Source organism: Dama dama, chromosome 20 (genome assembly GCF_033118175.1).
Source record: "Dama dama isolate Ldn47 chromosome 20, ASM3311817v1, whole genome shotgun sequence".
Taxonomy (NCBI): Eukaryota; Metazoa; Chordata; class Mammalia; order Artiodactyla; family Cervidae; genus Dama; species Dama dama.
The window spans coordinates 30,476,061-30,498,561 of record NC_083700.1 but is presented as its reverse complement, the minus strand read 5'-3'; the positions used below and the strand labels follow the sequence as shown (position 1 = coordinate 30,498,561).

At 40.1% G+C, this 22,501-nt stretch overlaps 1 protein-coding gene across 4 annotated transcripts in view; it reads right to left on the bottom strand.

The window, feature by feature from the left end:
* Nucleotides 1-22,501, bottom strand: part of PHTF1 (putative homeodomain transcription factor 1) — a 70,737-nt gene that overhangs the window by 31,069 nt on the left and 17,167 nt on the right. For all 4 annotated transcript variants that reach the window (XM_061121118.1, XM_061121120.1, XM_061121119.1 and 1 more), the window contains exons 4-5: nt 11,350-11,419; nt 10,723-10,881 (exon numbers count right to left, since the gene is read on the bottom strand). In XM_061121118.1, coding sequence (XP_060977101.1) covers nt 10,723-10,881; nt 11,350-11,419 — 229 coding nt within the window. The remainder of the gene's footprint in view (nt 1-10,722; nt 10,882-11,349; nt 11,420-22,501) is intronic.

Sequence of the window (22,501 nt, the reverse complement as noted above, 5' to 3'; positions counted from 1 at the left end):
CAGATTATTTCTCCAAAAATCTATCATGTAAAAAGTATACAAGTGGAAAGCACATAATTTCCTTCAATACAATCCACCTGCACATTAGCTAGGTGAGAACCTGAAGCCCTAGATCACAGAGCAAGTGAAGAATGATGTGTCCAGAGGATATGCCTTTCTGGCAATATCATAGTCTAGGTATTTCTAGATATTACCACCACAAAACAACTAGCTGCCGTATAATCCTTTGTACTGTTGCTCTGCTCAGAGGAATAGTATTTTCCAAGGCCCAGAGTTATATGTAGCAATTAGTAGATCTAAGATTTGAACCCAGGCAGCTAGGCTCCAGAGTCTTTTCTGGGAGGCGGTGGGGGGAAGGGGGGGAGTTGCACAGTGTGACATGTGAGATCTTAGTTCTCAAACCAGTGATAGAACCCAGGCCCCTGGAGCGGAAGCTTGGAGCCCTAACCACTAGACCAGTAGGGAACTCCTAGAGTCCTTACTGTTAACTGCTATGCTACATTGCCTCTCTGTATGTATGAAATATCCAAAGATATAAAAAATGAAAGAAACAGAAAAATATTGCAAATTATCTCCCAAAACTTCCAGATACAAGTTTACAGATTAGTTCTTTCAGACATGAACATAAAGATGATTCTTGTGCTATATAAACTTTTCTATGTGGAGAAAAATTAATTTCATTCCCTAATACCCTAAAGAGCATTCTTGCCTTGAAAACCCCATCAACAGTATGAAAAGGCAAAAATATATGATACTGAAAGATGAACCTCCCAGGTCAGTAGGTGTCCAATATGCCACCGGAGAAGAAGAGAGGAATAGCTGCAGAAGGAATGAAGAGGCTGAGCCAAAGCAGAAATGACACCCAGTGGTGGATGTGTCGGGTGGTCAAAGTAAAGCTCGATGCTGTAAAGACCAATATTGCATAGGAACCTGGAATGTTAGGTCCATAAATCGAAGTAAATTGGAAATAGTCAAACAGGAGATGGCAAGAGTGAACATCGAAGGAGTAAAGGGCTGAAGACACTGAGATATCGCGGCCGGGCTGGAAAATAACAACAGCAATACACGTTCCACCCTCCTCTCTGCCCAGACAAAATAACCTTTAAGCAACAGTAAAACAAAAACATTTCAGACTAAAAAACTAAGGATTTCTCACCAAAGACCTGCATTACTTCTATTCCTTAAAATGTGGACCCTCAAGAAGGAATGAACAGTATTTCAAATGGTAAATACCTTGGTAAAATTAAAGACAATTTGTCATTTTACTCTACTTAAAATGTACAGACTGGTTTAAAACAAAAATTGTTATCTTGTGGGGTTTATAACATAGGTAATTATAATGCATATGGCAACTGTATTGTAGGGCACGGGTATTAAATGAACCTAGAAAACTGCAAGGTTTTTATACAATAGGCAAAGTGCCCAGCTTCATTGCTTGGGACTAAGGAAAGACATGGAATGTTGGGAGTGCCTTTAGATCAAGTCATTACTCTCTTAGGTATTAGCCAAGAGAAATGAAAGCATATGTGCACACAAACATTTGTATCTGAATACTCATAGTAGTTATATTTGGAATAGTCCCATATTGAAAAAAATTCAAATATCCATCAACAGGTGAAAATACAAACAAACTATGTCCTATTCAGAAAAATGGAATGCTACTCAACAATGGGAATCAAGTACTGATGCATACAACAACATGAGTGAATTTCAAAATAATTTCCCTAATAAGTCAATCAAAAAAAGAGCACAGATTCTATTCTATTTATATAAAATTCTAGAAAGTACAAACTAATCTGTATTAGTATAAAGCTGATAAGTGATTTCTAGGAGAGAACAAAGGAGACAGGAGAGGGATGAATTATAAATGAGCAAATGGAAACTTCGGGGAATGGTGGATTTGCTCATTACCTTGATTTATTATACCTTGATTATATTTTCACAGGTGTATATATATGTCAATCGCATTGCACTGTATACTTTAAATAAATTCTACTTATTATACATCCAAAAAAAGTGTGAAAATCGACATTTTAGGAATCAGTGAACATTTTAAAACAGACAGAAATGGGCAAATTTAATTCCAATGAACATTATATCTACTACTGTGGGCAAGAAATCCTTAGAGGAAAAGAGTGGCCCTCAAAGTCAACAAAAGAGTTCAAAATGCAGTACTTGGATACAATCTCAAAAATGACAGAATCACCTCGGTTCATTTTCAAGGCAAACCATTCAACATCACAGTAATCTAAGTCTATGCCCCAATCACTAATGCCAAAGAAGAAGAATGGTTCCAATGAAGATCTACAAGACCTCCTAGAACTAACAGCAAAAATGATGTCCTTTTCATCATAGGGGATTGGAATGCAAAAGTAGGAAGTTAAGAGATACCTGGAGTAACAGGCAAGTTTGGCCTTGGAGTACAAGATGAAATAGGGCAAAGGCTAATAGCTTTGCCAAGAGAATGCACTTGTCATAGCAAACATCCTCTTCCAACAACATAAGAGATGACTCTACACATGGACATCACTAGATGGTCAGCAGCAAAATCAGACTGATTATATTCTTTGCAGTCAAAAATTGAGAAGCTGTATACAGTCAGCAAAAACAAGACCTGGAGCTGACTGTGGCTCAGATCATGAGCTCTATATTGCAAAATTCAGACTTAAATTGATGAAAGAAGGGAAAAACCACTAGGCCATTCAGGTATGACCTAAATCAAATCCTTTCTGATTATAGAATGGAAGTGACAAACAGATTCAAAGGACAGGATCTGATAGAGTCCGTGAAGAACTATGAATGGAGGGTCATAACATTGTACAGGAGGTGGTGACCAAAACATCCCCAAGAAAAAGAAATGCAAAAAGGCAAAATGGTTGTCTGAAGAGGCCTTAAAGTAGCTGAGAAGAGAAGAGAAGCTAAAGATAAAGGAGAAGAGGAAAGATATACCCATCTGAATGTAGAGTTTCAAAGAATATCAACAAGAGATAAGAAAGCCTTAAGTGAACAGTGCAAAGAAACAGGGGAAAACAATAGAATGGGAAAGACTAGAGATCTCTTCAAGAAAATTAGAGTTAACAAGGGAACATTTCATGCAAAGATGGGCACAATGAAGGACAGAAACCGTATGGACCTAACAGAAACAGAGATATTAAAAAGAGGTGGCAAGAATACACAAAAAAAACTGTACAAAAAAGGTCTTAATGACCTAGATAACTATGATGGTATGATCACTTACCCAGAGCCAGACGTTCTGGAGTGTGAGTCAAATGGGCCTTAGGCAGCATTACTATAAACAAAACTAGTGGAGGTGATGGAATTCCAGCTGAGCTATTTCAAATCCTAAAAGATGATGCTGTGAAAGTGCTGCACTCAGTATGCCAGCAAATTTGGAAAACTCGGCAGTGGCCACAGTTTTCCGGTCAGTTTTCATTCCAATCCCAAAGAAGACCAATGCCAAAGAATATTCAAACTACCACACAATTGCACTCACTTCACATGCTAGCAAGGAAATGCTCAAAAAAATCCTTCAAGTCAGGCTTCAACAGTACGTGAAACAGCAACTTTCAGATGTACAAACTGGATTAAGAAAAGCTGGAGGACCCAGAGATTAAACTGCCAAAATCCATTGGATCATAGAAAAATAAGAGAATTCCAGAAAAACTTTTTGCTTCACTGACTACATCAAAGCCTTTGACTGTGTGGATCACAACAAACTATCAAATTCTTCAAGAGATGGGAATACCAGACCACCTTATCTGCCTCCTGAGAAATGTGTATGTAGATCAAGAAGCAACAGTTAGAACCAAACATGGAACAAAACTGGTCCAAAATTGGGAAAGGAGTACATCAAGGCTGCATATTGTCACCCTGATTATTTAACTTATATGCACAGTACATCATGCAAAATGTCAGGCTGGATGAAACACAAGCTGGAATCAAGATTGCTGGAAGAAATATCAATAACCTCAGATATGTATATGACACCACCCAAATGGCAGAAAGTGAAGAGGAATTAAAGAACCTCTTGATGAAGGTAAAAGAGAAGACTGAAAAAGCTGGCTTAAAACTCAACATTCAAAAAACTAAGATCATGGCATCTGGTCCCATCACTTCATGGCAAATAGATGGGGAAAAGATGGAAACAGTGACAGACTATTTTCTTGGGCCCCAAAATCCCTGTGATGGTGACTGCTGCCATGAAATTAAAAGACACTTGCTCCTTGGAAGAAAAGCTATGACAAACCTAGACAGTGTATTAAAAAGCAGAGACATCACTCACTTTGCAGACAAAGGTCCATCTAATCAAAGCTATGGTTTTTCCAGCAATCATGTATGGATGTGAGAGTTGGACCATAAAGAAGGCTGAGCGCTCAAGAACTGATGCTTTTGAACTGTGGTGTTGGAGAAGACTCTCGAGTCCCGTGGCCAGTAAGGAGATCAAGCCAGTCATCCTAAAGGAAATCAGTACTGAAAGTTCATTAGAAGGACTGATGCTGAAGCTGAAGCTCCAATACTTTGGCCATATGATGTGAAGAGACTATTTGCTGCTAAAGACCCTGATGCTGGGAAAGACTGAGGGCAGCAGAAAGGGGAGGCAGATGAGGAGATGGTTGAATGGCATTATTGACTCAGTGATGTGAGTTTGAGCAAATTCTGGGAGATAGTCAAGGACAGGGAAGCCTGGCATGCTGCAGTCCATGGGGTTGCAGAGAGTCAGACATGACTGAGCGACTGAACAATACCCTGATATCCAACAAACATAACAACAGCAAGAAAACAATAAACTACAGACCTTGCAGACTTGTGAACATGGATACAAATTCACCTCTAAAACGTTAAGTACCATGAAGGCAAGGATTTCTGTCTACTCTGTTCACTGTCATACCAAGATAGTATCTGGCACAGAGTACACACGCAATTATTTGTTGAATGAATGATTAAAATACTTCTATGTAAATCTGACAATATAGCAAAAGAATAATTCACCAAGACTGCATAGAGTTTATGCTAGAAGGAGAGTAGGAAGTCTTTCTCCGAGCCTAAACAAGTACTTAGCACAGACATGTTAGGTACTTAAGGAATTGCTGACTGAGATAGAATCTATGAAATTTAATATTTTAATAGGATGTAGTTTTGATCATGTGCATACATGTCATCTCAATTACCAACTGTGTAAAAGGCCTTTGTCCCTGATTCCTGGGAAGTAACTCTTAAACTCTTGGAATTTCCCAAGTGTTGGAAAGTATCTGTTTTCATGGTGGGTCCCTTGGACCACACCAGGTAATACACAACAATAAAATGACTAAGAATAGGAGTAGCCATACCAGAAACACCAACTATGTAATTAGAGGGCTGGGCCTCTGAGCTACATTGTAGCAGCCTGATCTTTGGGGAGGGAACAGGAGCTAAAGACTGAGTTTAATTCCATGGCCAGTGACTCAATCAACCAGGCCTACATAATAAACCCTCAATGAAAACTTGGAATTCCAAAGCTTGGGTGAGTTTCTCTGGTTGGTCATATGTTGTGCATATTGCTATCCATCAGGGATAGAAGGTTAACACTCCCTAAGGATGACAAAAACTTCCTGATTGGGGCCCGCCCAGACTTTGCCCTATACATCTCTCCTAATTTGTATCTTTCTGCTATAATAAAACTGTAAATACAGCAGTTTCCTGAGCACTTTGAGTTATTCTGGTGAATTATCAATCCTGAGGGAATGAGTGGGGGACCCTGAAAGGCTGATCAGAGTAAGGATAGCGCTAGGGATCCCCAAAATAAGGCTGGTATTTTGGGAAGGACTGTGCCTTTAACATGTGAAGTCTGGTCCAATTCTAGAAGTGAAAAAGCATTCCATAAAATTAAACATCTGTTCCTGATTTGTAATTAATCTTAAATGTCAATCTTTACTAAAATACTAGGAATTTAAAAATATGTTGTTAACATGCTAAAGAATATATAAGTAGTACTCACTTTGGCAGCACCTATACTAAAGAATATATAAGCAAAGTCAACATGCAACATATTAATGAAGACATTCTGAACAGAAACAAAACAGGGTGACCACTCTTACTGTTAACACTGCTCTGAATATGTAGACTAATTCTATGAAAGTAAATAAAATGTATGGTAAAAGACCAACTTTTCATTACACTAACAATTCGGCTGTATAATTAGAAAATCTGAGAGAAGCACTGAAGAACTATTAGAAAAAATGAGAGTTTAGAAAACGGCTGGTTATGGCAGTTTTATTACAAACTAAAATCTTGCAAATATAACAGCAAATACTAGTTAAAATACATAAGCAAACAAAAAGCCTCATACCTAAAGCAGCAACAAGAAAAATAAAAAGAAACTATTTTCCTTTAACATGGTACATGGAACTTCCCTGATAGCTCAGTTGGTAAAGAATCCGCCTGCAATGCAGGAGACCCTGGTTCAATTCCTGGGTCAGGAAGATACACTGGAGAAGAGATAGGCTACCCATTCCAGTGGTTTTGGGCTTCCCTTGTGGCTCATTTGGTAAAGAATCCGCCTGCAGTGCAGGAGACCTGGGTTCGATCCCTGGGTTAGGAAGATACCCTGGAGAAGGGAAAGGCTACTCACTCCAGTATTCTGGCCTGGAGAATTCCATGGACTGTATAGTTCATGGGGTCACTAAGAGTTGGACATGGCTGAGCAACTTCCACTTTCAAGCATCCTCTGATGGATAACATACATAAACAAAATGTGGTCTATACACACAATCAGTTACTATTCACCCTCAAAAAGGAAAGAAATACTGGCACATGCTATAAATGGATAAATCCTGAAGACATTATGCTAACTGATATACAGTATGATTCTATTTATATGAAGTAGCTAGAGTAGTCAAATTCATACAGTCAGAAAGCAGAATGGGAGTTGTTTGGGGCTTGGGATAGGAGGAAGTAGAGAGTTACTGATTTAAGGGTACAGAGTTTCAATTTGGAAAAATGAAAAAAGCTCTGGAGATGGATGGTGGTGATGGAAGACTGGTAATGTGAATGCACTTAATATCACTGAACTATATACTTAAACATGTTAGATGGTAAATTTTATGTGTATCCTACCACAATGGAAAAAAAAATGAGCTTAACAAGATCTAAGCAAGCTTTGTAAGAAAAAAATAAATTCCTACAAAGCTTTACAAAAAGATATAATAGAAGACTTGACTAAAAGGAAAAAAAATATCAATTTTCTCTCTATTCCTTCCAAATATATATCTATATTTTAGAGTTGGGTATGGGGAGTTCCAGTCCAAATTTCAATTTTTTTTGGTCTTTGATCATGATAAAATATTCTAAATTATTTTCAAAGAGTAAAGCAAGTAAGAACACCTAAGAGAAAATGCTGAAAAGAACAGAGTAATTGAGGAATACTTGTCCTGCTCAATGTTACTACATATTAAATAGTTACAGTAATTAAAGAAATATGGCACTGATATGAAAATAACCAAATTGATGCTGCAGAATATATGGTCCAGAAATGGACCACAGCATACATGAAAATTTAATACATATAATTTATCTCAACAAGAAAGGAAATTCTTTAATAACAAACATGTGGAAAAATATTTAACTTCATCCTTATAAGTAACCAAAGAAATGCATATTAAACAAGCAAAATACTAACTTTTGTATATCAAATTAGGTAACAATTTTTAAAATTATGATAATGCTGATAAGACTGTGGTAGAACACAATATACTACTTTCCAAAAGAATTGTCACCAGCAGTTTCACTATATGCTCTAAAAATCTTAATATGTTTAAGGTCTTTGATCTGCTCATTCTATTTCAGAGAATAAACTCCAAATATATAATATATGAAAAATTTTGTTCATGATGGCATTAATTAATAGGAAAAAACTAAAAACAACCTAAATGCTCGCTATATGACAAGGCATATGTGAATTACGGTACTTTTATATAATGCAATATTAAATAGTTATAAAAAGTATTTATGGTAAATCCTTATGATAGACTCATACAGGCTTTAAAATATTCGGTTGGCCAAAAAGTTTGTTCAAGTTTTTCCGTAACATCTTAACAGAAAACCCAAGAAAGCTTTTTGGTCAACTCAATAGTTTGAAATGATGGTGTGTACACATGATGGAACATTATGCAGCAATTAAATTATATTTTTGAAGACAATTTTAAAAAACTGATGCAGATAAAAGAAAATAAAAATCACCCCAAATTCTATCACCCTAACCCAACCTTCCCCTTTCACCTACTCTTTGTTCTAATTCACGTCTATCTGCTCAGGAATAACTATATCTACACTGCCCTCTTTCAGGAAGTGTTTCTGGTAAGCAGTAGAGTCTAGTGAAGAGCATACACTGGCTGCCTGCACATAGTGAGAGACATAAAACACCAGGTAGTGCTGTGTGATACACAGCCCCCATGACAGCGACTGAGGGCTGGCAGGACTGTCTAGAAAGTACAGATACAGCAAGTTTATGAAAGCTACATCTGAGTGCAGATCTTCAAGATGAGAGGAAAGACAGTCAAGTGAAAAGCCTTACAATTATTTCAATCAGCAAGAAAAGCCCTGGGTGAGGAAAAGAAAAAGGCCTCTGCCTGCAGTGAGCCAGGAAGAAAGTGCTAAGACATGGCATCCGAGAGGTCAGCAGAGGAGTGACCACGTAGGGCACTGGAGGCCCTGGTGAGGAGGTTAGTTAGGGCTTCTATTCCAAGAGCAATAAGAAGTCACTAATGGGTTTTAAGCAACAAAATGTGATATAGTTTCCATTTCAAAAGATTTCTCTAACTGTTCTGAAGAGAATGATGGGTAGAAAGAAAACTCAGAATAGACACTGTTCCAGTGATCAAGGCAAAGGGATGCTGGAGCTGTGGTCTATGACGGTGGCAGCAGAGACTGGGTTAGGCGCACAAGACATATTCCGGAGGTCAGACTTACAGACATGGTTACAGATGGGATGTGAGAGTTGATGACAGAGCAGAAGGGAGTGAAAGTGTTAGTCGCTCAGTTGTGTCCGACTCTTTGCAACCCCATGATTGTAGCCCACCAGGCTCCTCTGTCCATGGAATTCTTCAGGCAAGAATACAGGAGTGGGTAGCCATTCCCTTCTCCAGGGGCTCTTCTCAACCCAGAGACAGAATCCAGGTCTCCTGCACTGAAGGTAGATTCTTTACCCTCTGAGCCATTAGGGTAGAATAGGAAGACTTAATTTTTCACTTGAAAACTGGGTGGTTGATGGAATCATTTAATGAAATGGGGGAAGATCTAAAGAAGAATCAGTTCAGTTCAGTCGCTCAGTCCGACTCTTTGCGACCCCATGAACCACAGCACGCCAGGCCTCCCTGTCCAACACCAACTCCCGGGGTCTACACAAACCCATGTCCATTGAGTTGGTGATGCCATCCAACCATCTCGTCCTCTGTCGTCCCCTTCTCCTCCTACCCTCAATCTTTCCCAGCATCAGCGTCTTTTCAAATGAGTCAGCTCTTCACACCAGGTGGCCAAAGTATTGGAGTTTCAGCTTCAGCATCAGTCCTTCCAATGAACACCCAGGACTGATCTCCTTTAGGATGGACTGGTTGGATGTCCTTGCAGTCCAAGGGACTCTCAAGAATCTTCTCCAACACCACAGTTCAAAAGCATCAATTCTTCAGCACTCAGCCTTCCTTATAGTCCAACTCTTACATCCATACATGACCACTGGAAAAACCATAGCCGTGACTAGAAGGACCTTTGTTGACAAAGTAATATCTCTGCTTTTTAATATACTGTCTAGGTTGGTCATAACTTTCCTTCCAAAGAGTAAGCGTCTTTTAATTTCTTGGCTGCACTCACCATCTGCAGTGATTTTGGAGCCCCGAAAAATAAAGTCTGACACTGTTTCCACTTATTTGCCATGAAGTGATGGGACCAGATGCCATGATCTTAGTTTTCTGCATGTTGAACTCTAAGCCAACTTTTTTACTCTCCTCTTTTACTTTCATCAAGAGGCTTTTTAGTTCTTCTTCACTTTCTGCCATAAGGGTGGTGTCATCTGCATATCTGAGGTTATTGATATTTCTCCCGGCAATCTTGAGTCCCGCCTGTGCTTCTTCCAGCCCATCATTTCTCATGATGTACTCTACATATAAGTTAAGTAAGCAGGGTGACAATATACATCCTTGATGTACTCCTCGTCCTATTTGGAACTGGTCTGCTGTTCCATGTCCAATTCAGTGTGTACAAAAGAAAAGATTGTAAAAAAATTAAAATTCAATTATATCCAAATAGAACTCAAGTTCAAGATACCTATTAAATCTTCATATGGAAATGTCAAATAGGCAGTTGGCTTTACAAGACTGAAGTTCAGCAGAGGTCAGCCTGAAAATATTATTTTGAGACCTCGTTAAAGGAACAAGGCTTAAAAAAAAAAAAAGGAACAAGGCTTGATGAGAGTACCTAGAGAAAAGAATCTGGGATCTAACCTTGAGGATTCAAAGCTCAGTCAGAAGAAAAGTTTACAAAGGTCTGGTCAATGAGACAGGTGGAAAGAAATTCAAGAGAGAAGAGTTAGACAATCATATTTGTTCTCTCTGAACAAATAAATTTAAGATGATCTCCAAATAGTGATTGTCACTTCATTTTTTTGTACATAAAACCATCAAATGAAAGGGTAAGTATAAGAGCAGTAAGGTCTGCATGATCTAATAGCATAAGCAGCAAAACTTCTCCAATTACCTTGCATGAGGTAAAGCAGTAGCAGCCAAACAAAGATTCTTAAAGAGGTAACTTGAATCCACCAATTGCTGAAGAGTGGAAAAAATACAACTCGAACAAGCCCCTTCCGAGTCAGAGATGTCCATGGAATTTCAGGTTTGGCTTTGGCAAATGTTGAGCCTTTAAATATACATAAAACAAAACATCAAACATTTTCATACACTAATGCCCACTTGTAACACTACACTAAAAACAAGTGAGAGCAAAAATCAGTACATAACTTGTTCGGTTAAAAAGAATCCACTTAGATGTTCCAAACATATACTGACCTCTTGCCTCAGTCACTAGAACAGGAGCTCAAAATAAGTCAGCCTCCTTTGAATGATATACAGTATATTTTTCTTCATTACACAGCAGTAGGTCTCCAAGTTCATCTCTCTTTCACCCTCATGGAAACCTTGCAATTTACATAGCCACATAGTATTAAGCAAAGGGGAAAGAATGCTAAAGCCTGAATGATGAGGGAAGAACACTACTTTTGGGAATTAAAGTATACCATGTAGAGATGATATCTAGAGGAATCTTTAGCACTCCAAGGAAGTAACATAATGATATACCGAAAAGAAACAAGCCAACTTTAGAACTCACCTCTGATTAAATCAACATCAATCAAGTCTGCCTTTATGTGACCCATCTTTTTTGGTTTGTTTTTGAAGCCCTAGAATAAAACAAAACAAAAAACCAGAAATAAAGTTTTAAGAATCCCCTTTAAAATGAAAGATAAGCTTACATCTTTTTTCTCTATTCCTGACTCCCTTTTACTGGGTACATTTAATCCTAATGCTCCTTAAAGGAATCTGTCATTAATATTTGTTTAAGTTTTATCAAATAACACATGCATATACTTTTATTATCTTTAAAAATAATCAAACAGTACCAAAAGGTCAGTAAGTGAAAAATAGGTAGTCCCCTAACCCACCTTACCCACTTCTCCCAATTTTATTCATTAAAAACAAATAGCTTTCGTCTTTTTTAGTCCTTTTTCTTATCGTTTACTTACAAAGGTCTAAATAATATGTTTGTACTGCTATTTTTCAATTTACTGATTTTAGAAATGATCTATGCACTCCTAATATGAGAATTAAGCTCTCTTACACAGCACTAACTCCTCCACAACCTAACTTCCACCCAAAAACATTTATCTTCACAATACAGTCAATTAATTTTTGGCAAATCAGTAATCAGTTGTTTATGAATGATTCCTTGTGTGCTGTATTTTTCCATTTATTCTATGATGTCACTGAAAATAATTTATCAGTTTCCAAAAACTCAAATGCCAGAAAATTAATCAAAGTCTTTTTTTTCCCTAAAGAAGAAAAAAAAAATTCCTGGAAACCCCCTTCCCAGGACCCTCTATCTTGCTGCTACAATTGGACGAGTTGCTGTCTGGGCCTGCTGCACGTCTATCACCCCAGAACTTCTCACTCCCTGACAATCCCCTTCCCGTCTCTGGAGTAAGTCACTGTTTGCTCTATCCATGCTCTTGGGGCACATTCCTTTAGCAGCTTCCTGAGAAAAGGGGTCACAGAAGATCATGTTCTCAATCCTTTTATGTCTGAAAATTTTACTCTACCCTTATACTTAATTAAAAGTTACACTAGAGGATTTCCCTGGTGGTCTACTGGTTAGGAATCCGCCTGCCAATGCAGGGGACATGGGTTCGACCCCTGGTCCGGAGAGATTCCACATGCCATGGGGCAATTTAAGCCCTTGTACCACAACTACTGAGCCCACACCCTAGAGCCTCTGCTCTGCAACGAGAAGCCACGGCAACGAGAAGCTGCACACAGCAATGAAGACCCAGTGCAGCCAAAATCAATAAGAATAAAACAGAGCTACATTAGGTGCAGAACTCAGTTGTTAATCATTTTCCCTCAGGAATTAAGACACTGTTCCATGGTTTTCCAGCTTCCAATGTTGCTGCTGCAAACCCCAATGCCATTCTGACTCCTGATTCTTTGAATGTACACATTCTTTCCTCTTAATCCTCACTTTATCCATGGTGTTCAGAATGATGTCTTTTTTTTTTTTTGACAGAAGTAACATTCATGATAAATCATGTACTTTATCACATAATGATGTGCCTTGATACGAGTCTTTTATCATCTACTGTGCTGAGAATCCCTTCCATATAGAAATACATGTCTTTCAGTTTTAGAGACATTTCCTTATAATTTATATTTAAATTTCTTCTAAGATTTTTAACTTTTCTATTTTCTACCTCGTTTGTCTTTTTGTTCTGCGTTCTAGAAATTTCTTCAAATTCTTCTATTGAATTTTTCATTTTGGAGCAGAGACTGCCACCCTGGCCTGCCTGCCATGCCATCCACTGCACATGCTGGGGTGTCACTCCAGGACCTTGTTTCAGACAGGCAAGTTCCCCCATCCGTTAAGCCAGTGATGTCTCTGTCGGTGACTCCAAGCTCTTTCTTTGGTCTGGAAGCTGTGCTGAGCACAGACGTTGGAGGCCTACGGGGTGTAGCCCAATAGAGGAGTGTGAACTTGAAGGCAAAACTATCCTTCACTAGAGTCCTAATGAAGTCCAGACAGGACATAGGGGTGAGTAAGTGTGGTAGAGAGATGTGAACTGATTCCAGGGTTGGTCTGTTGTTGCTTTTGAAGCTAGACTTTGCCATATTTCACCATGGATTAACTGGAGGTTTAAGGAGAGGGTAGAAGCAAATGTTTCTGGTCTAGACAGCTAGAAACATTTATTAAAGTAGGGAAACCAAGTGTCCCACTTCTCACACTGTTCACTGAACCCAGGGTGGGCAAGGAGTGAGTGGAGAAGCTGGAAGGAAACTTGAGGAGCCGTAGGAACTGCAGACACATTTATTTTCTCTGGGCTCGCGAGGCAGCCGTGACACAGCCATGCTGTATTCTCCGATGGCTGACCCAACAGACACAGCCAAAATGCAGCTGCAAGGGCTTTTCAGGTGAGCTTATATAGGCACACAGAACAAAAGTGGCCCCGTGGCCAAGCGAGTATATCCTGATGCACATGCACAGTGCTATAAGTGATCTCAGCTATTACAGAACCACGTAAAGTCATTGTTTACAGAATGTGGGGTGAGAGGCCTTAGGGCAAGAGCGCCAGACCACTGCCATCTTGACCAACTGCTCTTTTCCTACATTCCATCCCTTTAGGGTCTTTTGCCTCACAATATATGCACAGTCCATCTTCCATCAGGCTTCTGAACAGGCCACACAGGGGAGTTAAACGGACTGGACTGTAAGCGGGTTGTACAGTGTCCACTTTTGCCAGCTCGGCAATGGTGGCGTCTGTTTCTTCATGGCCACCTGGTGGATGGTACTGTCTCACAGCGGTCACCCCCCCAAGGCGCTGGCAGTAACTGTGGGGGATGCTTTGTATAGTCCCTCACAACAGCCTTCACCACAGGCATTCAGAGAAGAAACTCCCCCACAGAGCTCTGCAACATTAAGACTTGCAGAACATCCATCCCCAAAATATATTCTAGGATCAGGGACACAAACACAGTATACACTTGCACAGGGAGGCATCCAATGTCTAAAGGTAAGGACACAGCTTTTTACCTTAACCATCTGGCCGCCACAGCCATCAGTGTGCGCACTGTGACTGGGAACTGCTCTGCTTGCCATAGACAAGCCTGCATTCGGCACTGGTGTCAGCCAGGGCCATTACTCTCTGTATATCAGCCAGTGACCAGTGATAGCCAGTTCCACACGGGGCCTCCCGTCCCCGCTTGGGCACTGTGGGTGGGCATGTTGGCCTGAGCCCTATTCAAAGTGGAAAAGGGCATCTGAAGGAGCACCCTTGGGCACCATAGAATATTTTAACTGAACTGTGCGTATCTCTTGCTGTGTATGCGTCTCCCATTTGGTAAACTGCTGCTCGGGTCTCAGTTGCTTCCACACCTCTAGGCGTATGTGCTAAGTCAATTCAGTCGTGTCCGATTCTTTGCAACCCTATGGACTGTAGCCCACCAGGCTCCTCTGTCCATGGGATTCTCCAGGCAAGAATACTGGAGTGGGTTGCCATGCCCTCCTCCAGGTGGTGTTCCTGACTCAGGGATCAGACCTGTGTCTCTTATGTCTCCTGCATTGGCAGGCAAGTTCTTTACCACTAGAACCACCTGGGAAGCCCCTCTAGGAGTATAGCATTGGGCTGTTCATCAATTTTATTTCTGTCAATTCCCACTGCCAGTAAATCGACCCACATCTGCATTTACATCACCTGGACAGGGTCTTTACCAGATCAGTCCCCCTTTGGGATCTTCACACTCCTAAAACCTTTGGCCTGTCACCGCCCTCTATCTCTCCCAAGGTAGCCACCATCAAGGTGGCCTCATAGATGGGGTGCCCCACATAGGGTGCAGAATAACAGTCAGAGATCCAAAAGAGGTGAGTGGGGCATTGTTCAAAATAACATCTCACATGCTACCTATAAAATGCTTTACCTGAGCCCCAGGTATTGAGGTTAAACATCAACTGCTTCATGCCCAGTTCCCTCATCACTTGAGTCAGTATCTGGGAGCTCTTACATGTTCGCCCACATGGTGTGGATGGCAGCGTTAGATCCACTCTAACAGGGTGGATCCACTCTATCAGGGCATGTTTGGTTAGATGCACAAGCACTCTGCAACCTTTGTCTCAACAAGAGGTGAGTAGTTATAGATGCTAACTGCTCTATCTCATCCCCAGAACTAATGATACCATCCACCCCTGCATCCCAGAGTTGCAAAAGCCATGCTGCCAAGGGTTCCCCTTCTTTTGCTGAAACTGCTTACCCAAGTTGACCAACTCCATCTGAGTATATGGTCGATATGCTGTGAATTCAGTCACACTGAGGGGCCCCTTGAGGCTGTCCCCCCACCCCAGGCCATAGGTTGCTCATTCTTGACTTTCTACTGTACAACAGGCCTTGTTGACAAGCGGAGATGTGTGGTCTCGATGTTCATCATCATCCAAGCTCCTTCCCCAGCAACTACACTCGGCATCTCAGCATCAAGCCCCCATAGCTTTGAACTGTGTCTGTAAGCATCTGTGCTGTATCTCAGTGTATTTTATGCATCTGATGGCAAGATACGTTCTAAGATAATTACTACATCACTTTATGCTATTTTGGCTTACAAAAAGTTTCATAGGAATGCTCTACTTTTGGATAATGGGGGAAACCAGTAGATTCATATTTACTGAATATATGTTTTATTTTATTAACACATAAACAATGGTTTTGCAGGAAAGACTCAGGATCTGACAGTTAACGATAACTTTGCTGTTTATGATGACTCAAAAGCAAATTCGTAAATTATCTTTTGTGTTTCAAAATCCTGGTGTGCCTAACAGTTTTATTTCATTAGTATTAATATGGAAAATTGTTCCAGAGGCCTGGATAAAGAAGATGTGGTACATATACAGAATGGAATATTACTCAACCATTAAAAAGAAGGGAATAATGCCATTTGAAGCAATGTAAATGAACCTAGACAGTGCCATACTGAGGGAAATAAGACAGAGAAGGAGAAATATTATGGAATCTAAAAAGAAATGATACAAATGAACTTACCAAACAGAAGGAGACTCACAGACTTAAGAGAATGAACTTATGGCTGCCAGGGGGCAGGGACAAAGGATGGGAAGAAGGGATAGTTAGGGAGTTTGGCATGGACATACACACACTGCTATATTTAAAATAGGTAACCACCAAGGACCTACTGCACGGCATTTGGAACTTTGCTCAATGTTATCTGGGAACCTGAATGGGAGGGGAGTTCAGGGGAGAACGGACACATGCATATGTACGGCTGAGTCCTTTTGCTATTCACCTGAAACTATCACAACATTGTTTGTGAACTGGCTAAACCCCAATACAAAATAAAATTTTTTTTAAATAAGTAAAACTATTTTTAAAAGATGAATTTTAATTTTATGCTCAATCAATACTCATATATGCTAGTTCCTGATTAAGTTTTTTAGATATTTAACCATTAAAATAAAAATAAAAGGTTAGAATAATTTGATGTTTCTCTATTTTAGATATTGAGCCAATATTGATCTTTAGCTCTCTTTAACTGAATAGATGCAGCCAAACAATTTAAGTGAATCCTATATTTCTATCCAATTAACTACAAACTGTAGACTTTACCAAAAAAAAAAAAAAAAAAGGTTTAAAACTCTAAATGCAAGAAAGTTAAGTCTAAGAAGGAATCAAATTTTGAAAATTAGACATTTCAGGAGCAAAAATAGCCCTCTAGAAAAGACATGTGCACTAATTTTTGAAATATACATAATATGGGAATACAATGATCTTGTGCTACATTTGAAATCAGAAATGAAATTTTTAAAAGGAAAAATATCATTGAATTGTATTCTACCAGACATAGGTCTTGTGGATATCTGCATCAGTACTATTCTAACTAAAGATGCTTAAAGTGCCTTAACTTTAGAGCCAAATTAATTTTTCTACTTTCTTGCTTTCTAGACTTTCACCTACAATGTTATAGAATCAGAATTAGCATTAACTAGAGGTAAATACCGAATTATGAAAAACTTACTTAACAATGGAAACACATTCATTCATTCTTTAGTCAACAAACATGCAACCCGATTCTTCTCTATGCCAGACACTCTACTTGAGCTCAGCATAGAGCAATAAGGAAGTCAAAAGCATGGCTCCATCTTCAGAGTGTGCACAGCACAGAAGAGAAAACAGATAATAAAGCCAAACATTTGAGGGTTCCTCAGGAAAATGGGTTCCTCCCCGAAACTCCCTCACCACTGTTTCTTTCCTAGGAGGACAAAGTGGATTTGCATTAAAGATTTACTGAGCATGGCCCTGCCCACCAGAGCAAGACTCAGTTTTCCCCAGAGCCAGTTCCTCCCATCAGGAAGCTTACACAAGCCTCTTATCCTCATCCATCAGGGAACAGACAGAAGAAGCAAGACTATAATCCCACAGTCTCCAGAATGAAAACCACAATCACAGAAAGCTAACCAAAATGATCATATGGATCATAGCCTCATGTAACTCAGTGAAGCTATGAGCCATGCTAAGCAGGGCCACCCAAGACAGATGGGTCATGGTGGAGAGTTCTGACAAAAACATGGTCCACTGGAGAAGAGAAAGTCAAACCACTTCAATATTCTCACCTCGAGAATCCCATGATCAGTATGAAAAGGCAGAAAGATATGACACTGGAAGATGAGCTGCCCAGGTCAGAAGGTGTCCAATATGCTACTGGGGAAGAATGGAGAAATAGCTCCAGAAAGAATGAAGAGGCTGGGCCAAAGCAGAAATGACACTCAGTTGTGGATGTATCTGGGTGCTGGAAAGTCCAGTGCTATAAAGAATGATACTGCATAGGAAGCTGGAATGTCAGGTCCACAAATCAAGGTAAATTGGACATGGTCAAGCAAGAGAAAGAGTGAACATTGATACCTTAGGAATCAGTGCACTAAAATGGATGGGAAGGGCAAATTTAATTCAGATAACCATTGTTTCCACTACTGTGGGCAAGAATCCATTAGAAGAAAGGGAATAGCCTTCATAGTAAACAAGAGTCAGAAATGCAGTACTTGGGTTCAGTTTCAAAAAGGACAGAGTGATCTCGGTTTGTTTCCAAGGCAACCATTCAACATCAGAGTAATCCAAGTCTATGCCCCAACCATTGATGCCAAAGAAGCTAAAGTTGAATGGTCCCATGAAGAACTACAAGAGCTTCTAGAACTAACACCAAAAAAAGATGTCCTTTTCATTACAAGGGATTGGAATGCAAAAGCAGAAAGTCAAGAGTTCGGATTTGGAGTACAAAATGAAGCAGGGCAAAGGCTATACAGTTTTGCCAAGAAAATGCACTGGTCAGAGAGAATACCCTTTTCCAACAACACAAGAGACGACTCTACACATGAACATCACCAGATTGTCAATATCAAAATCATATTGATCATATTCTTGGCAGCCAAAGATGGCGCAGCTCTATACAATCAGCAAAAACAAGACCTGGAGCTGACTGTACCTCAGATCATGGGCTCCTTATTGCCAAATTCAGACTTAAATTGAAAAAAGTAGGGAAAACCACTAGGCCATTCAGGTACGACCTAAATAAAATCCCTTATTATTATACAGTGGGAGTGACAAATCGATTTAAGGGATGAGATCTGTTAGACAAAATGCCTGGAGAACTATGGATGGAGGTTCATAACACTATACAGGAGGTGGTGACCAAAAACATCCCCAAGAAAAAAGAAACGCAACAAGGCAAAGTGGCTGTCTGAGGAGGCCTTACAGATAGCTGAGAAAAGAAGAGGATGGAAAGGCAAAAGAGAAAGGGAAAAATACACTGAAATGAATGCAGAGTTTCAGAGAATAGTAAGGAGAGATAAGAAAGCCTTAAGTGAACAATGCAAAGAAACAGAGGAAAACAATAGAATGGGAAAAACTAGAGACCTCTTCAAGAAAATTAGAGATACCAAGGGAACACTTTATGCAAAGATGAGCACAATAAAGGACAGAAATGGCAAGGACCTAACAGAAACAGAAGAGATTAAGAAGAGGTGGCAAGAATACACAGAAGAACTAAACAAAAAAGGTCATAATGACCTAGATAACCACGATGGTGTGGTCACTCACCTGGAGCAGATATCCTGGATTGTGAAGTCAAGTAGGCCTGAGGAAGCATTACTACAAACCAAGCTAGTGGAGGTGATGGAATTCCAGCTGAGCTATTTCAAATCCTAAAAGATAATGCTGTGAAAGTGCTGCATTTAATGTGCCTACAAATTTGAAAAATTCAGCACTGGCCACAGGACTGGAAAAAATCAGTTTTCATTCCAATCCCAAAGAAGGAAAATGACAAAGAAGGTTCAAACTATTGCACAGTTGTGTTCATTTCACATGCTAGGAAGGTTATGCTCAAAATTCTTCAATCTAGGCTTCAACAGTAAACTGAGAACTTGCAGATGTACAAGCTGAATTTAGATGGCAGAGGAACCAGAGATCAAATTGTCAGCATCTTCTGGATCATGGAGAAAGCAAGGGACTTTCAGAAAAACATCTACTTCTGCTTCATTGACTACACAAAAGCCTGTGACTGTGTGGATCACAACAAACTGGAAAATTCTTAAAGAGATGGGAATACCAAACCACCTTGCCTGTCTCCTGAGAAACTATACACAGGTCAAGAAGCAGCAGTTAGAACTGGCATGGAACAACGAACTGGCTCAAAAATTGGGAAAGGAGTACAACAAGGCTGCATATTGTCACCCTGCTCGTTTAACTTCTATGCAGAGTACACCATGTGAAACGCCAGGCTGGATAACTCACAAGCTGGAATCAAGACTGACAGGAGAAATATCAACAATCTCAGATATGCAGTTGATACCACTCTAATGGCAGAAAGCAAAGAGGAACTAAAGAGCCTCTTGATGAAAGTAAAGAGGAGAGTGAAAAGGCTGGCTTAAAATTCAACATTCAAAAAACTAAGTTCATGGCATCTGGTCCCATCACTTCATGGCAAACAGATGGGGAAAAAGTGGGAACAGTGTCAGATTTTATCTTCTTGGGCTCCAAAATCACTGCGGACAGTGACTGAAGCCACAAAATTAAAAGATGCTTGAAAGAAAAGCTGTAACAAACCTAGACAGCATATTAAAAAGCAGAGACATCATTTTGCAGACAAAGGTCCATATAGTCAAAGCTATGGTTTTTCCAGTAGCCTTGTATGGGTGTGAGAGTTGGACCATGTAGAAAGCTAAGCACCAATGGATTGATGTTTTCAAACTGTGGTGCTGGAGAAGACTCTTGTGAGTCCCTTGGACTGCAAGATCCAACTACTCAATCTGAAAGGAAATCAACACTGAGTATTCATTGGAAGGACTGATGCTGCAGCTGAATTTCCAAAATTTTGGCCACCTGAGGTGAAAAGTTGACTCAATGGAAAAGACCCTGAAGCTAGAAGAGATTTAAGGGCAAGAGTGGAAGGTGGCGTCAGAGGACTAGATGGTTGGATGGCATCATCAACTCAATGACATGAGTTTGCGCAAACTCCAGGAGATGGTGAAGGACAGGGAAGTCTGGCATGCTGCAATCCACAGGGTACAAAGAGTCAGACACAACTTAGTGACTGAACAACAAAAAGAACAGGACAAAAGTCATTAAGAAATTGATGACCAGGACTTCCTTGGTGGTCTAGTGGTTTAGACTTCGCCTTCCAATGCAGGGGATATGGGTTTGATCCCTGGTCGAGAAGCTAAGATCCCACATGCTTCATTGTTGATGTTCAGTCGCTCAGTCATATCCAACTCTTTGCGACCCCATGGACTGCAGCACACTGGGAGAAATATCAATAACCTCAGATATGCAGATGACATTACCCTAATGCCAGAAAGTGAAGAAAACTAAAAAGCCTCTTGATGATGGTGAAAGAGGAGAGTGAAAAAGCTGGCTTAAAACTCAACATTCAAAGAACTAACACAATGGCATCTGGTCCCATCACTTCATGGCAAACAGATTGGGAAAAACTGGAAACAGTGACAGACTATTTTCTTGGGTTCCAAAATTGCATGTATCGTGGCCCAAAAAAAAAGTAATTGATGACCACTGTTCTTGAGTCAGATGAAAAAGCCACTAGATACTTTCATATGTGATACTTTCATATGCCTCTCATGATACAGTACAAAATGCATTCCTAATCAATGTAGGAAGAGATCCGCATGCCTCTGAAAAGTTCAACGGGACTAAACCTTGGGAGCTGTGAGTGACTGTCCCTCTTGGCCACAACCTCACAGCCCAGGAAACAATTATAGGAGGAAACTAGATGCCCCTGCACTAGCTTCTAGAGCAGTGGTCTGGAAATCTTCTGCAGAACTGAGGTACAGCTGTATTTAGCCCACTCTATTGTTTGTACCCCACAGAGCAGTGTACCATCATCAAAGCTCAGAACCACCTGACCAATGTAGTTCCTACTTTCAGGCAGAGGAGCTAAAACACTCAAATACTGATGCAGTACCGCTGGACTCCATATTTAACAAGGAATAAAAGACGAGTGAAACCTTGCTACACAATTCTCTCGTAGTGTGCTGAAATGTTCGCTTTATTGCCACTGATTCTATATTATTGTATAGTAGTCAGGCACAAAAAGGGAAGTCATCTGGTTTGCAGCAGATGATGAACAACAAAACAAGAATTACAAGGCAAGTATAGCATAATAGGTATATGTGTAAAGGACACCTAACTCAGATTTAAGAAGGCAAAGATTTCTAAAGAAGATAATACCCAAGACTTGGAAGGGTGTATAACAATTTGCAAAGAAAGGACATGAGCTGTAGCAAAAGGGGAAATTAAGAAAAGTATATGAAGGCTTCCCTGGTGGCTCAGTGGTAAAGAAGTCACCTGCCAATGCAGGAGACCAGGGTTTGATTCCTGGTCCGGGAAATCCCACATGCCGCCGAGCAACTAAGCTTGTGCGTCACAACTATTAAGCCTGTGCCCTAGAGCCCAGGAGCCACAGCTACTGAGACCATGTGCCAGCCTAGAGCCCGTGCTCCACAACAAGAGAAGCCATTGTAACAAGAAGCCTGCACATCACAACTAGAGAGCAGCCCCCGCTCGCTGCAACTTAGGAGAAAAGCCCATGCAGCAACAAAGACCCAGCACAGTCAAAAATAAATAAATAAAATTAATTATCAAAAAAATAAAAGTACATGAGAAGACCTAGAAACAAGATAGCATGACAAAAACTAAATAAAATTCAAGGAAGCC